Source organism: Lissotriton vulgaris, chromosome 5 (assembly GCF_964263255.1).
Source record: "Lissotriton vulgaris chromosome 5, aLisVul1.2, whole genome shotgun sequence".
In the NCBI taxonomy this organism is placed as follows: Eukaryota; Metazoa; Chordata; class Amphibia; order Caudata; family Salamandridae; genus Lissotriton; species Lissotriton vulgaris.
In genome coordinates, this window is record NC_141693.1 from 1,179,280,955 (window position 1) to 1,179,298,570 (window position 17,616).

At 51.1% G+C, this 17,616-nt stretch overlaps 1 protein-coding gene across 4 annotated transcripts in view; it reads left to right on the forward strand.

Moving 5' to 3' along the window:
• TACC2 (transforming acidic coiled-coil containing protein 2) overlaps positions 1–17,616 on the forward strand; it is a 395,420-nt gene that overhangs the window by 93,868 nt on the left and 283,936 nt on the right. For 3 of the 4 annotated variants that reach the window (XM_086922956.1, XM_086922957.1, XM_086922958.1), the window contains exon 1: positions 11,432–14,864. In XM_086922956.1, the coding sequence (XP_086779082.1) occupies positions 11,572–14,864 (3,293 nt within the window). In that variant the 5' untranslated portion in view covers positions 11,432–11,571. Of the gene's footprint in view, positions 1–6,701; positions 10,241–10,915; positions 14,865–17,616 lie in introns of those variants that run through there. The other variant, XM_086922962.1, reaches the window with a different exon arrangement.

Here is a 17,616-nt window from a genome sequence, read left to right on the forward strand (position 1 = left end):
CCTCAAATCGGTCATGGGATTTTCTCATATCACTCTCCAACTCTTCACTTTTTAGGCTGAGCCTACCAGATAGGTCAAGTTGTCTGGTTAGGAAAGATATTTTACGGTTTTACCAAGACAATGCATCTGCTTGCGGTCCCTCCGTTAGATACCACTGGTTGTTTTTACTGTCTCTCTCATTTGCCTGCTCCTTATTCACGTACGAGCTTGTTAATCTTGGATGTTTCCCTCCCATGGTGAATCGCCTCTTTGCCGTCGCTTTGATTGTCTGGCTTCTGTGCTTCTACTGCTTGCTTTTAGGGAAAGACTTTTTTCTTTTTGTTTAAGCCCTCCATGAGAGTGCATGCATTTCCCAGCTATCTTCCCGTGTGCACTCCCTCCATGATACTCTCTCCCACCCATGTGCTTCTCTCCTCCACCAACATTGATTTTGCACTCTCTGGCCATAGACGTCAATTCACCAAAATGCCTTGGATAGGGGAAGTAAAATCATATGACCTTCATTTTCACTCACACATGCTGGCTTCCACATACACACACTCCCACATACACACTCTCTCTCACATAAACATTCGCAGGCACGCACACAGTCTACATTCAGGGGGCAGCCAGGGGTTGCAGCCCAAATGAGGTCCATGTCTCTTGCCTGAGTGCTTCTCCCCCCACATTCTGCGTTGCTCTCTTTTACTCGTGTTCTTTCTCCCCTCGCCTGCCGTGTTGCTTTTCCTCCCACCCACTGTATTGTTTCTCCTCCACCAGCCCTCCCTCATCCCGTTGCCACAACTTGGTAATTTTTTTTTTTTAAATGTAATTGATGCGATTTCACGCTACTTTTTAAAACAGTACTTTCGTACTTCTTTTTTTTAATTGACCGATCCATCTCGGATCGCTAAAGACAAAGTTTTTTCTTATGCTTTTTGTATGTGTGCATGCGAGTTGAATGCATGAGCGCACCCACAAAATGACTCAGCAGCTGAGTCAATGCACTATTTTTTTTTAACTGCCATGCTGCATAGCAGCTTGATGCTATACAGCATGGCTAAATGAGATTGGCAAAATCAATAGACGAGATCTCTTGGCTTTGCCAATGCTTGTTCATTGCTGTTCATCGGTTTCCCCTGCCATTTGCCTCCCGTTATTGTTAGTTGAAGGGTACTCGAGTTTAACTACCTCCCGGCGATGGCAGTAGCCCCCCCTCCCCCCGTCTGTGAGGATAGGAGGATCTGTGCTCCTGAACAAGCCTGTGTAGCCCCCCGCCCCCCTCCACTTCATCTCCCTGTTTACGCAGGGGGCCTCACCTCTCCCCACGCTTCCGGCCCCTGTCATGGCAGAGCCCTCGGTGTGTGTGCACTGCAGAGGACCCTCCTCCTTCTGTGTACACGCAGAGGCGCTGCGACCCTAGTGAAGGGAGAAGCTCTCCTCCTCCCCCCTCTCTTGTAAAATGGCAGAGTCCCCCGTCCAACAGTTGTCCCCTTGTGCTTCTGAGAGCTCGTTCTGTTGTGCCAGTGAAACTCTATCCTTCTTTCAAAGTCCCCGAGAGGTCTCTGAAGTGGCCGAGCACTCGACACAATCAAGCCCTCTGGGAGCAGGGCCTGGGAATCTGTTGACATCCCGTCTGCGAGTGCAGGGGCGGCCTGTGACGACAGGAGCGGCCTGTGAGTGCAGGAGCGGCCTGTGGGTGCAGGAGCGGCCTGTGAGTGCAGGAGCGGCCTGTGAGTGCTGGAGCGGCCTGTGAGGACAGCAGCGGCCTGTGAGTGCAGGGGCGGCCTGTGAGTGCAGGAGCAGCCTGTGAGTGCAGGAGCGGCCTGTGAGTACAGCAGCGGCCTGTAAGTGCAGGGGCGGCCTGTGAGTGCAGGAGCGGCCTGTGAGGACAGGAGCGGCCTGTGACTACAGGAGAGGCCTGTGAGTGCAGGAGCGGCCTGTGAGTGCAGGAGCGGCCTGTGAGTGCAGCAGCGGCCTGTGAGTACAGGGGCGGCCTGTGAGGGCAGGGGCGGACTGTGAGGACAGGAGCGGCCTGTGAGGACAGGAGAAGCCAGTGAGTGCAGGAGAGGCCTGTGGGTGCAGGAGAGGCCTGTGGGTGCAGGAGCAGCCTGTGAGTGCAGGAGCGGCCTGTGAGTGCAGGAGCGGCCTGTGAGTACAGGAGCGGCCTGTAAGTGCAGGGGCGGCCTGTGAGTGCAGGAGCGGCCTGTGAGGACAGGAGCGGCCTGTGACTACAGGAGAGGCCTGTGAGTGCAGGAGCGGCCTGTGAGTGCAGGAGCGGCCTGTGAGTGCAGCAGCGGCCTGTGAGTACAGGGGCGGCCTGTGAGGGCAGGAGCGGCCTGTGAGGACAGGAGAAGCCTGTGAGTGCAGGAGAGGCCTGTGGGTGCAGGAGAGGCCTGTGGGTGCAGGAGCAGCCTGTGAGTGCAGGAGCGGCCTGTGAGTGCAGGAGCGGCCTGTGAGTACAGGAGCGGCCTGTGAGTACAGGAGCGGCCTGTGAGTGCAGGGGCTGCCTGTGAGTGCAGGAGCGGCCTGTGAGTGCAGGAGTGGCCTGTGAGTACAGGAGCGGCCTGTGAGTGCAGGAGCGGCCTGTGAGTGCAGGAGTGGCCTGTGAGTTCAGGGGCGGCCTGTTTATTTATACAAAAAGACATAAGTGCCAGGGCCCTTGCGAGGAAGTCTCTCCAGCTTGCACAGCCATTTGCCCCTCCTAGCGCTGCCAAAGACAATACTGTGCAAACTAACCATCACACTCATACAAGTTTGACAGTTCAGACTATTCCAAGCCCTCAAAGCTATAAGAGTAGTTTCAGTGGAAGGCATTAGTCATTTTACTGCATATTGAATTAATAAACAACTGTTGTCCTTATCTCTAAATTAGACAAACAACGCCACCATGTGTCAGACAGCCATAGGTGCCGGAGTTGACAATTAAGTGCTGGTGCCAAGCACCAAAACCACCGGCTCGAACTAAGCATTGGCTACAGCTTGTCAGATCTGGCGCACAATGGTTTCTGCCTGTTTAATGGCTTTCAGGTCAGGAGCCGTCATGTCACAACACGCTGGATCCTGTAGACATGACTTTATGCCAAAGTCACGTTATAATGAGGGTCAGGTACTCTAGATGCCCCTGGGATCGCACCATTCTAGAGCCATAGACTCAGTTTTACCCTGATGTTGCAAGTTCCTGGAACTTCCATAGGCGGGGCACTGGTGTCTTACCTTTCCCAGAGCCACTGAAATTACGCAATTCTGTGGCATTTTTTGCATAATTATTGATTAGCCACACAATCCATCATCTGCTGCACAATTAGCATATTTCCCCCAATAAATTTTGTTTCTAGCTCAAATGGATTCAAGTTTCTAAAAGTGCAGCGACATGTATTGCTGTGCAGTCAAAGGCCTCTCGCAAAATGCGACTGTCACCTTTCAATTGCCTATTGCTGTATTTGAGAGTTAAACGGTTACTGAGGAGGACCTTTGCCCAGACAGTGTTAACATGCAAAAAAAGACAAAATAAGGCAATAATAAAGTCACAAAATATGCTGCATTATGCCACAAAATTTGCCAATTCTTCCTGCATAATTTAGTCAACCCTGCCTCATAATTTGATCCTCCTTGTCACATAATTTCAGTGGTCCTGCCGTTACTTCATTTCTAGAGGTTCTGCAGCGACGGCTCGTGGAGGGAGTTACGGTGGGGCAGGAGGGTGGGGAGGGGGAGGGGCAGGGTGGAGGTTGCTAAAAACCGGCATATGGATAATTGCAGGTAAGTAAACAATTTAATTAATAAAACGAATTTCGTAGTGCGCCTTGCATCGCAAAATGCAATGCAGTGCGAGCTACGAAATTCGTTTTATTAATTAAATTGTTTCCTTACCTGCAATTATCCATATGCCGGTTTTTAGCAACCTCCACCCTGCCCCTCCCCCTCCCCACCCTCCTGCCCCACCGTAACTCCCTCCACGAGCCGTCGCTGAGGTTCTGTGATTTGGGCTACTGCTCGGCAGGAATAATTTAATTGGATACAGAGAATGCCCACTGGAATCAACTGCCAAGGAGGAAACACAACTGCATGGTGTAGACACGGTACATGGCAAAGTCCAGACAGAACAGTGATAAGGGCATAGCAGAACATTGTAGAGTTTCATTCCCGATGGTAATGCTGGATAATCCAGGGCTGAAGAAAAAGCAAGGGAATAAATAATCCACCATTTTCAGGGAATCAAAATGGAGGGTAGAGAAGCACCACTATGCAGAATGTGATCACTTCTATAGGAGCAAGGAGTGTCCATATGACAAAAGGCTGGTCTTGAACTTCTCCCCTTACACGTTTTGGAAGTACTTCATGGGGGAATGAGGATGCCAGTCATATATGAATTATCTTATTGTGCCTGAACAGCCAAGAGAGTGAAATGTTAACATGGGCAATGGGGTAGTTGCCCAGCACCCTCATACGACCTTACCTGACCTGCTGCCAAATTATTTGTGCACCCTCTACTGAAACCATAGATCTCAGGAGGGAGAGGATGTTATGGAATATCCCTGCATCCTTTGCAAGCCCCTGGTGAGATATCCCTCCCTACTACTGTGGGACACCCACACCCTTTCAGAGTCTTCTGCCCACACCAAATATTGCTTTCTGTCACTGAGCTTCCTGTTGCTTACCGCTGCATAAACATGTACCGAACAGGATCTTGTGATGTTTAGTTTGGACAAGAACCATGGTACACGGGACATAGTGCAGCTGCCTGTCAGTGGATAACGGTGAACTGATCTGGTGAAGTTAATTTCACCTGGCGTCCTGTGATTCTGCATAGGCACATTCTGCCAGATCTCGTGCATGTGGGTTCACATGTCACTCCAGATTCAGAGTAATTGGTTATGTGAGATCACAAAATGTGGGGTAAAGCATAGCTTGTTTCGAGCATGTAGAGCAGTTAGGTTTCTGACTATTTCAGAGCATGCTGGATGTGATGACCTTTTGTTCCAGCAATGTTTACATCAAATAGTATCCGGTGCATGGGGGTCATGACCTTGGTCGTGTCTTTCTGAAGGTGGTAGAGGCTGGTATCTGCATACATTCTATCAAGATGTAATTGGGATTACACTGCGGTCACCACAGCCTGGATACAACACAGTGCTTCCCAGGTCATGTCAGACTGGATATCAGACACAATAGTTTTCACCAGTATCAGACAGAGAGAACATCCTTTGATGTACATGGGCCGCCACTCTCAATTGCTCAGGTGACGGTGGCCCCTCTTGACTGGTCACTTTGGATCAGTGGCTGCCATTCAATGCAGAGAATTACACCTTTCAGACTGAATGCCTGCAATCGTGGCCAACAATCAGTTGATGTCTTTGATTATTGCCAAACAGAGCCCAAATAGTGAACACTGACACTTTCCGCAGCTCTGAGGCGACGTTTCTACACGCATATCGCAAGTTTCTCTAAAATGTAAAGTAGGTCTCGGCTCTGGCTCCATTTTTACTCCATTCCTAATTTGACAACACATTCCTCTGTAATTGTGCTGGAGAAGAAAATCCCACATTCCAAACTCTTCTGAAATCTCTCCATCCTGGTTTAGTTCCACAGTCCTAATATCCAGTCCTTTAGTGTGAAAGATATATATACCCAGAAAATAATGAACTGCTTATAAAGACCATCAGTGAATCACTTCAATAAAAAAAACTAAAAGTTGCTAGAGCAGCAATATAACCTTAGCAATGCTTTAAAAAAACGGATCTATGTGATGTTGATGAACGCAAAAATAAGAAAATGTGTTTCATATTTCTTTGTAACTCTAAAAAACAACTTTACAAATACAATAATGAGAAAATCCCTTACCTTGCCATCAACCCTCATCCCAAGCATAGACCCAGTGTGTCATCTTAACACTAACCTCACATTTAAACCTAAAACTAACCATAACCTAAACCACAAAGATTAAAAGTGCCTCTAGCCTACCCTAGCTCATAACAAATTGCACCAACCTAAACTAGTAAATTAAGCCTATATTTAAACGGCCCCCTAATCTTGACAGAGCCACATTCCTAACCTTTGCCTTCAGCCTTAGACTAAACCCTAAACAGCTGTAACTCTAGTCCTAATGTAAACTGAAACTGTTACCCTGAATGAAAGATAAACCTAATCACCACCTTTATCTTAAACTGACCTCTAATTTGCCCTAATTTACCCACATATACTGCTCACACACCCTCACACCATGCCCCACAAAACCCACTTCCAGACAAACAAAGGAATTTTTCACACCTCAGATACACTTAGCATACCTGTTGGACACACTGACATCATACACAAACAGTATCACACGAACAATGCCCTCACACGTTCAGAACACACACCAGTTGCAATCCACGTACAACCTCTGGTATCCGTGCGGCCTTCTCCCCCTGGATCCCCAGAGCTCCTATGTCCCCGGTCTTCATCCCTGCAGCAGCGGAGCTAGTCCTAGGCTTGAAATGAAGCGCTTCTAGTCAGGGGCGCTGACAGGGACGGGCTGGTTCAGAGACTGGCCAGGAGTGAGTCCATGGTGGATGGTGTTTGCGAGGCGGTGCATGCTGGCTGAGGGGGTGCTTGCTGTGAGGGCTCGGCAGCATGTGGGGCCTTGGTGTGCTTTGCCTGCATGCGCTGGCACGTTGCAGTGCTCCGCTGCCCCCAGCTGTACAGTCATCTAAAATATACCTCCTTTCCATTGTTGGCAGAGACGGACATCCTGGGCCCGGCCTGGCCTCGCAGACGGCTCCTGGCCCGACTCGCCACACCGAAGACCCAGAAGAATGGACCGGAACCCAAACCCCCTCCCCGGAGACGCGCGGGGTGGATGAAGCCCCTACAAGCCTTGCGATGCCTTCAGCACACCCAGCGGCAGACCCCATCATTGGACCCTCATCGCAGACATGTGCCAGCGGAGAGCCCGCCCCTTTCACTGGCACTACGGGGGTCCCGGAGATAACCCAGGACGGACGGACTGCACCAATGGACCAAACAACGGGGAGTCCTGCGTCTTCCGGCCCGACAGGCAATCACTCCGAGGCGCAGGGAATACCCAGGCCCATGGCAAAGGTCAGGCCGACACAAGACACCGCGCATGCAGGCCGCAGGCGAAGAGGACCGTCACAGCAGAGGGAACAGCTGCCCACGAGGGAGCAGCCGGCCTGGGGTCCCGCTGGGGATCAAGTGCCCACCGAGGAGACCCCGCCAGCTCTAGGGGGCGGCAGAAAAGCAACTGTGTGCCTGGACGCAGCTCAGACCGCAGATGGGGCCGAGGAGCCGCCCAGGAGCCAGGCGGCTTTAATCCGGCGTCAGACGACAGAAGGGCCGGCCAGTGGCGAGCACGGGGGCCTCGGCACGGTAACTCGGCTAAATGAAGGTAATGAGTGCGGAGAGGGCGTGGAAGCAGCCGTGGGCCTCAACCCGGGTGCAGCAGAAAACAGCGAGAAGGAATCTCGGCCCCTGAGCCCAGGCGCCCCACCTCGGCCTGCTGACATCCCTGGGGAGACGAAGATGGAAAACGCAGGGCACGCCCGCCCCGTCAGACCAGGTACCCCTCCTCTCTTAGCAGGCCTCTCCCCAGAAACAGCAGATATTCTAGAGGGGGTGACGAGGGTAAATAAACGAATGGAATTTTGCCCTCGGATGCAAGGTCACAGCTCTGACCCCGGAAGGGTCTCTCCTCAGCTGCCAATGATCCCTCGTGACCCGGCTGATCTCGCAATGGACCTGGCATGCCCAGAAGGGTTACCTCATAACGGGAGAGATGGTTCCTTTCACCAGACTGTTCTCCCACCTTACCCAACGGGTCTCCCCTCTCACCCAACAGGTCCTAAGATTCAGGAGGCAGGTCTCCTTCCTCACCAGGCAGATGCCAACCCTCCCCTAGCAGGTGCTGAAGCACTCTCCCCTCTCCCAAGAGGCCTCTCTCCTCCCCCACCTGGTTTCTTAATTGGTCCAACAGTTCTCCCCCTTGACCCGGACGTTCTCAAGCCCCATCTGGAAGGTCTCCAGCCTCAAATGGCAGAAAACTGCCCACTCCTACCAGGTCCACACCCTCGCCCAGCAGGTTTCCTCATCGACCACGCAGGCCTCCCCCTTCACCTGGTAGTTCTAGACGGTCCCCGGTCTCACATGGCAGGTCTCCCTCCTGTCTCCACAGACCTCCACCCTTACCCTGCAGGTTTCCAAGGGGCAGGTGATCCTCTCCAGAGGGACAGAAGGCCCTCAGACGGACAATTTCAGGGTCTCAAAGGAAGTGAAGATGGAGATATCCCTCTCAAGATGTTTGCCCGTGTTTTGGATGATCATGGAGGAAAAGAAATGCTGGTGCACCCTCAACCCTTGAGTGTGTCCCTGGTGGAGCAGAAGGCGTCAGGAGGCCAGGCCAGCGAGAAGGCACTGAATGATCCAAGCAAGAACAGCATTCAACAGAGGACACCGGAAAAAACTTTGAAACATGAACCCGAAGGCAGCACCACAGAAGAGGGTTCATGTTCAGCATGGACTGAGGTGGGAGAACTGCCGTCAGGGGAGTTGCTGGATTCCAAAAGGATGCCTTGGCACACAAGGGACTCGCAAGACGCAAGAAAGAAAATCCGAGATGGCGTCTTGGGGGATTGTGAACAGACCGGAAAGAGCCTGACCCAGGAGGGGTCAACGTTAAAGATGTGTGACCTGGCGAGAGAACAGTCCAGGCAGCCTGAGGACAGCCCACATTCAATGACTAATGTTGGGGTCAACAGTGAACAGGAGCAGGGATCTAAAGCCATCTCCAGAGACCAGGGCAAGCCAGAGTCCAAGGAGGAGGCGAAGACCAGGCCATGGGGACTTTCAGTGGGTGTCTGTGAAAGAATAGAAGGTGAGGGACAAATTCACCTAACCTTAGGGGAAAGACAAAGAAGGGCCTCAGGAGAGAAATATGTTGTTGCCTCGGAGCTCAACCCACCTGTTGATAAGGATCATGCCACGACCTCAAAACTTCACCAACCTTCAGACAAGGGACTGGCCACAGTCTGTGGTGAGGAATATGACACTGGCTTGGGACTTCAGCAACGCACCAGAGACAGAAGTGCCACTGCTGCAGAAAGGAGACCTGCAGTGGACCCAGAAGAGGGACATGTCAAAGCTTCAGGATTACACCCACCTCCACGACATGAGCATGCCATGGCATCAACACTGCCCACAAAAGGCGGTCAAGCCTCAGCATCAGAATTCCAAAGACCTCCAGAGGAGACATATGCCAGTCCTTCAGATCATAACCATTCTCCAGGACAAGAACATGCTCAGGCTTCAGAAATTCACCCATTTTCTGGTGCGGGACATGCCACAACCTCAGAACGTAACCAGCCTTTAAATAAGGGACATGCCGTGGCTCCAGAAGAGAGAAACCTCACAGTTCCAGGGCAGGTACTCATTACAGTTTCAGGAGAGGGACATGGCACAGCATTAGGAGAGGGACATGTCACTATCCCAGGGGAGGAGCAGGCCGCAGCTTCAGGAGAGGGACAAACTGCAGCCATTGGAGAGGTACAGTTCAAGGCCTCTCAATTTAACATGCCTCCGGGAAAGGGATATGTCACAACACCTAAACTTCTAGTGCCTTCAGACGAGGGACTTCAGCAACTTTCAGGAGAGGGTCAAACACTGCCACTAAAGAAGGGCAATGATGAGGCCTTGAAACAAGGCGACATAGACTCAAAACTACAGCCTCCTACAAGAAATATCCCTGGCACAGCCCCAGAAGGGCATTTAACTAGAGAAGAGAAGCATATCATACCCTCCGGATGTAACCCACCTGCAAATAAGATACACCTAAGAGCATCAGGAGCAGAAAAGGCCGCATCCTCAGGAAAGCTTCTTCCCATGGCCTCAGGGAAGGGGCATGAAATAGCCTCAGACGTTCACCCTCCTTCAAAAGAGGGATACCTCAAACCCTCAGAACATCATCTGTTGCCAATAGAGAGACATGCCATGGCCTCAGATGAGGTATGTGCCAAAGCCTCAGAAGAGGTATGTGCCAAAGCCTCAGAACTTCACCTATCTCCAGTTAATGATCACGCCACAGCCTCAGAACTAGCTCCAACATCAGACAAGAAACAAGCCACAGCCTCAGAACGTCATCCACACACAGAAGAGGGCAGGCCTGTGGGGGAGGGAAAGGACCCAGACTCAGAAATGGAACATAAGAAAGAGTCAGATCTCCCCCTGCCTTCTGGCGAGAGGCAAGCCACAGCCTCAAGAGAAGAACATAATGCGTCAGAGCTTCACCCGTCTTTGGATGAGGGTAGCGAGGCAGCCCAGGGAGAGGGGTATGCCATGGCCTCAGAACTCATCCTCCTTTCAGATGATAGGAAAGCTACATCCTCAGAACTTCAATTGCTTTCAAAAGTTGGGCCTGGCATGGTCTCAGAACTTCCCCTAGGTCCAGATAAGGGGCTAGTCACAGCCTCTCCTCTTCACCAGCTCCAAGGAAGGGGCTTGGCCACAGCCACAGACACGGAAGTGGAACATACCGTGACTTCAGAACTTTCCCTGCCTTCAAGTGATGGCCAAGAAGAGGGACCTGCCTGGGCCTCAGGAGAGGGGCATGACCACGCCTCTGCAGAGGAACACTCCAGAGCCTTAGGGCTTCACCCATCCCCAGATGAGGAGCATACCCCAACCTCAGAACTCCAGCTGCCTTCCCTCGAGGAGCACCATCTGCCCCCACAGGGTGAAAACACAGCGTCAGGAGAGAGAGGCGCAGCGGTGGGAGAGAAAAACAGAGTACCAGTGGAGCAACCTACCTTACCAATGAAGAGTGATCAAGATCAAATGGAGGAACACTCTGTAGGCAGACAGCTCACGGTACCGAGACTAGACTTAGTACCAGGGCAGCTAACAGTACCAGGGCAGGACACAGTACTAGGGCAGAACACAGTAGCAGGGCAGGACGCAGTTACAGGACAGCTCACAGTACATGGGCAGGATGCAGTGACATGGCAGCACGCAGTGGCTTTGCAGGATAGAGCACCGGAACAGTTCACAGTGCACGGACAGGACACAGTACCAGGGCAGTTCACAGTACTGGGACAGGACGCATCACTGAGGCAGAACACGGTACTAGTGCAACATGCCGCACCAGGGAAAGAGATAGAACTGGGGCATCTCACATTACTGAGACAGGACGTAACCCCGAGACTGGGTACAGCACCGGGCGAGAACAGGGCACTGGAAGAGGGCAAAGCACAGGGACAGGGCACAGGTCTGGGCCAGGACACAGCTGCTGTAGGTTACGACACAGTACCAGTGCAAGACACAAAACCAGGGAAGAGTACAGAAGGCCAGAACCTAGTAGTAGGGCATAAAAAAGGTCTGGGTCAAGACACAGTACCACGGAAGAGCACAGTACTGGGAAAGGATAGAGAACCACGGGAGGGCGCGTTGACGAGGCTTGATACAGTACCAGAGCAGGGCAGCACAGTACTGGGGCAGGGGGACACAGGCTCATCTGGTTCTCAGATCCCTGGGGCAGGCTTTATTCAGGAAGCAGGAGGCTCTCAAGAAAGTACAACGCCGTCCACGCTGGTTCCTCTGCAGATGTCAGACTCCACGCCATCACAGGAACTTGTACCGGTGGAAGCCAGCAGGTTGCCACTTCCAGAAGTCCCTCAAGGACCCACGTGCAGCCCGGACCTGTTGCTGCCAGCTCCCTGTGATGCCGCATCGGAGAGGGATTGGCTGAGCACAAGCAGCTCACATGCAGGCCAAGCTGGAGAGCCAACATTAGGCAGGCCACAAGAGGACCCTTTGAGGCCTGAAGTGCATCTTCCTCCGGGCAACGAAGCACCACGTGCTGAGACCCACCAACCAGATCTGGAAATACGCGGAGAGACGCTCGACACTCACGAGGCCTTCGCCCTCAGAGGTAACAAGGGACCGCTCGTCTGTGGTGCAGGTGGGCAGATGAAGGGAAGTTTCCAGGACAAGGGGCTAGCCACACGGACAGATGAGCCCTCAGCACACACAGCTGATGATGAATCCCATCAGGGCAAGCCTGAGGTCCAGGGAGAGGCTTCCAGGGCGGGGCAGCAGGGGAGGTCCTCACTGCACACCTTGCCTGTAGCACTGGATGTGGGGGCCATTGGTACTCTTAAAAGCAGCCCCTCAGATAAAGAATGTCCAGCCCACATGGAGGCTGAAGTGGAAGGGAAGCCAGGCCCTGGCATACCGGAGAGCTCTGCACCTGACGAGTCATCTGTGGGCACCATTCCAACCAACGCCATGGTGGAATCGCCCAGCAGCCGGCCACCACACAAGGACCACCCTAGTCACCCTCTGGTTCCACCACCAGCTCTTTCTGAGGCCTTGGCCTTCACTGTTCAGAAGGACAACCGGCTGCCAGGAAACCTCAGAAGTGACATAACTCTCCTTGGAGACTCCCCTAATACTCCTAAAGGCACAGTCTTCACTCTGCTTCAGGACAACCAGCCACCAGGAGACCATGATCATCACAGGACTCTCCAGGAAGATCCCACTGAACCCCTCTTGTTCTTGAGTGACGCTAAGGAATGCCTCTCAAAAAGAGATGAAAGGACTGATGCTCCAGCCCAAGGAGACGAACCTAGACAATCAGCAGCTGGCTCAGATGGGACCTCGGGTGGTCTTGTGTCAATAGACAAGTCATTTTTAGAGGGTTCTACAAAGGTTTCTTCAATGCCCACTTCTCCATCTGGGACAGTCAAGGCACAGCAATCGCTTTCTCCTGCGAGACATGTGGAGAACATTTGTGAGACTTCAATGGTTACTCCCAGCAGAGGATCCCTTTCTGAACCCGACAGCAGGCCGCGGCACGAGAGCCCAGCAGAGCCACTGAAGCCACCAGAAGTATCCGCAGAAGCCTATGGACGAGCTACGGAAGGAGTAGAGGAACTTCCAACCCCCAATAAGAGCATGTCACCAGGATCATCCATCAACTTCCTGCAGCCAGTCTGGGAGTTGTCTGGCCTCCTCTCTAATACAATTTCTGAGGCTGGCTGCAGGGTTCCCACAGAAAACATCTTCAGTGAGCGCCACGCTGTAGACTTGACTGCATTTTCAGACCACATGGAAAGCATATTTTTCCCAGGGAAAGAAAGCCCTGAATCTCTCAACAAAGCAGAACATGAGTCACGGAAAGCCACTGAGGGAGCTTTAAAGAGGCATTCTCAAGACGTACGATCTGATCTGGGAAATGCTAAAGATGGCTACCATGGTGCTAAGGAACTACTAGGACTTCCCAGGGACCATTCACTCTCAGAAACATTTTCATTTAGCGTGCCTGGTCTTGTTGGTGTAGACACCATAGCCTTCTCTGAAGAAGCCAAGTGGACCGGCTCACCCACTTCTGCCCCAGAGGACAGCATCCCAAACACAAATACTTTGAATCCACTGCCTCCCTCACTTGTCTGTCAATACCTCAAGAATGAGCCACACGAGGCAGCCAGTGAACAGCAGCTGACGACTAATGGCGAAGGCCAGGTTGACCTCCTAGAACCACTTTCACCTCCATGTACTGTAGGTGGACAAGAACAAAGAAGTGTAGAGAAACCATGTGAGATTGAACACAACTTGTGCATCCCAGCCGAAGCCCTTCAAATGGGTGAAATAGATACAGAAAAGAAAGAGGGTGATAAAATGCCAGGTCCCAATTCTGATGCAATTGCAGAGACAGTGCCAGTGGTGAAACCAGGACATGGAGAAGAGATAGAGCTCTGGAGTTCTGATCCAAACCAGGTGCTTTGCCCAGACGGATCCTCAGAAGATGCTTCCTCTGTTGTAGGCCCCAAGCCAGAGCATCCATCTCTAGCACCCTCCATTGCACAGGATGAAGGTTTGCCTCATGGGAGCCATTCTGAGCAGCGCAAAGGGGGAGATGGGGCTGGGGGTCCCAGCTGCCGTCTCCATGAATTTGCTCGACATTTGACTCCTGATACAAGCATGAATAAGGATGTGGAAGGAGCACCCTCGGAGGGGCATTCTCAATGCAGCAGGGACTCTAGCATTACTCATGTACATAGAATACATTCTTATTTGGATGTTTCTGCAGTTGCAGACAGTGGAGGCCTCTGTGATGTAATGTTATTTGAAAAAGATCAGATGGTGTTGACTAAAAGCAAGCCTCAAGCAGAGCCTCAGATAGAAGATCAGCTGGGCGAAGGAGACTCCAGGGCTGAAATTCTTGTTGAGCCTAGAAATGGAGATGGGAACGCTTTAAAGCCGGACTACAACTTAGTCACGGTGAGGGACGACGTGGCAGGAACTGGTCAAGGAAGGGTTTATCCCTCAGATGCTCTGATGGATGAGATGGCAGAGACCAGTCTAGAGGGATACAGCAAGGCAGGGCCAGATCCAAAGGATAACAGCGTTCTAGGCATTATGAGCAGTGGAGGTGCAGGGAGCAGTCCCACAGAAACCAGCATCATGGCAGGTGCCCTGGTTGACGGAGGAGCTGAGCCTTGCTTAGAAGGAGACAGCGAACCGAGCACCCGGACGAAGGACTTGGCAGGGACCCTCCTATGCACCCTAATGGGAGACCATACAGAAGCCCCATCAGAAACAGACCCTGTCCTAGACACCGTCAGTGATACTAAGGCATGGACTTGTGCAGAGGGCGACTCAATCCCAGGCCTTCTGAGGGATGTGACAAAGGGCCGCTGTGAAGAGGGTTCAGGGGCTTTAATCATGGCTGAAAGTGGCCTATCGTGTGGAAGTCTGAATGGGGATGCTGTAAAGTCGGACGATCTTTGCTCTGGAGAACTAGCCGTGCACGGGAGCAGTGATGATGGAGGGAGTTTCAAAATGGAGTCTCTCGACACGCCCAGCCTGGTTTCACACGCCATAAACATGAAAAGGTACTGTATTTCAAATAATTATTTATGCATCTGTCATGTTGTGCCTCTCTGTTAGTCCAGCTCTGTACACAAAGATTCCTATTGATTTGATCATTTGGGTTTTATGAAGAAAAGCATAAAAAGTGGGCCTTTATCCATAGGGATATCTTATGGGAACCATACTTAAACAATGATGTTCAAAGGCCGCCGGAGATGGAACAGGTTTCTCAGTTTCTTCTTGGTACCACCATCGTACCCACTGTAAAGTAATATGAGAATTCCACCAGAGTATGTCTACTTAGGCATCATGTTCCAGACTCCACTTGATTCGTTAGGCGTCTCTGAATGGCATACTAACCGTAAACTGGCTTGAAAGGGTTAGAAATAATGCCATATGGATGCCTTACTGACAAAGGGCAAGCTTTTGCTGTATTTTGGAATTTTAATGAGGATTTCTGATCAACTGATAAATCTGTTATTATGCAATAAGATTGCTGCCCGATTCTCTGTGTGATCATTCAGACTTGCCACAAAGTCTACCATCAGCTACATAATTTGAAAATTTAAACGAAAAAATATATTTGCAGCCCAAACATCAACCATGACTGTAAAAGCTGCACATGTTGTACAGTACACCTAACACTTTTCATATGTACCGAGACACCTTTCTTCTGTTTGTTGCTGCATTCGGGAAATACAGAGATGAGAATTATACCCGTATGGCATTGATATTTCCACTTTATGGACGGGGAAGGTTTGGCTACAGCTAGAAACAAAAACCCTATATATGTACAAGTAATTTAAAGAAAGTGGACAGAATGTTTCTGACATCAAAATATATGGATTCTCTCTTCATGTATACACCATGGTGTTCGAAGGGCAGCAGTCAGTTCAAGCGGGTTTTCAGTTTTAAAAACCGTCCATTCACATCTCTGTCCGATGTCTAGAATCTAGTGGGAGAAGTACAAATCAAATATGGAATGCGCAGGGCTGTTCTGCAAGGTTGTGTCTCGCTGGGAAGAGAGGTTCCAGTGGCTGTAGAGCACGACCAGAGACTGAAACCTAAATTTGAAGGCACAGTGTTGATGCGTAGAAACAAAACGGGCACACCTTAAATCACAAGAATTGTGTAAATGTGGTCTTGCTTTGTGCTGAGTGGCAAATGGTTTATGTTTTCCACAGGCTATTTCACTCGGGCAGGGAGAAAGATCCGTTTTCATTAAATGGTGTTCTCGTGCTCTAATGCAGGAAAAATCATTCTTTGGGTGTTAGTTGCTTTTTGAGGGGAATCTTCCGAACGTGAAGTCCCGTTCGAAAAACGATTTCTTTTTAGAAGCACTTAGGATAGGTTTTGTTTCTCTTCATTAAAAATTCGAAACTAGCGGCATACTATGCCACACAAATGGCTTTTCATGCCACATAATGTATATGTTGTTCCATGGTTTAGTCCTGCTTTCGATTGAGCTTGAATGTAGGAAACTGAAATTAATATTTCCTCAGTTTTTGTCAACTGAACTGTCTCCTGTGTGAAGGTGGTGGCGCGCTAGAATCCCGTTTCCAAATGGTACACAGCGCCTATGGCGCACATTGGCATGATGCCAGTTTCCAGGAGTAGTCTGGCACACATCCGGTATCACACGAGGTGGCACGCGCCTCCGGGCATCGATGTGACTGCCACACCCGCGCGTGCACCACGGGCGCAGCTCCTTCGACTTGCAATGGCGCTCATTGATGAAAAGCCTCCAACTTCAGCAGGCACCTAGAAGAGGGCAACATTTAAGCCCATTGTTCCATTCCAAGTACACCCTGTTTGGGGTCCAGTGGAGGGGCCTATAGCGGGCGGAGGGCTCTTCTTCCGGTGTGGAGGTCGGCGTCACATCCGCTGCCGAGGCCCTCCCGCAATGCTCTGCGCACCTGTGGATGCCTCCGAGTGGGGTAACATCCGGCTGGGCTGGGCGGGGGAAGCACCACTTCCGCTTGACTAGTCATGCACAAGGCGTCTGGACTCGGTGCCACCGCTTTCCTTGTAATCGGTTCCACTCGAAAAGTGCGTCCTATTTGGAGACCTCGGATGCTGCAGTGCGACCACCCATTGGCAAAGCTGCCCAAGTGTTACCACAACCAGCCGACCAATGCACCCACCTGCTGCTTCCGTATTCCCACATATAGGATGGCATGGGCCCACCCGCGTCAGACACTTTGACACTTACCATGGGCATTTATACGGCTACCCCAACTATTCACACAAGTCATTTCAAGCACTGTCGGAACCATCTCTATATAATTAAATTCATATACCTACCCCCAAACATTTACATACCATTCATTTAAACATTAGCCCACGCTCCCAAGCATTTCCACCCAACCGTGTATAGCCTATGCAGGTTACACACCGCTCCCACCCTTGTATACACGGTGTTCGACCAATTATACACTACACCTAGAATGTATATATCCGTACCGACTGCTTTACACGCCCATTATTAGCACTTACTACCCATCTGCAACCAAACCTGGATAAACAGCCACGTCTCCCTTGTAATAAAAGTCCTACATTTTACTGTTGGACTTACAATTCCCAGCATGCTTAGTTCTGTTTACTTAAACATTAAAAACAGCAACCAAAACGGGACTTGACGGAAAGTTACCCTCGTGGCATTGAGAGCCGCTGGGCAGTTGTATCATATATTGATACTATAACACCCTTCAGAAGGTCGAATCCTTCCTCGTCGACAAACTGAATCTATGCCAGCCGTTTACACACCCACGCCGT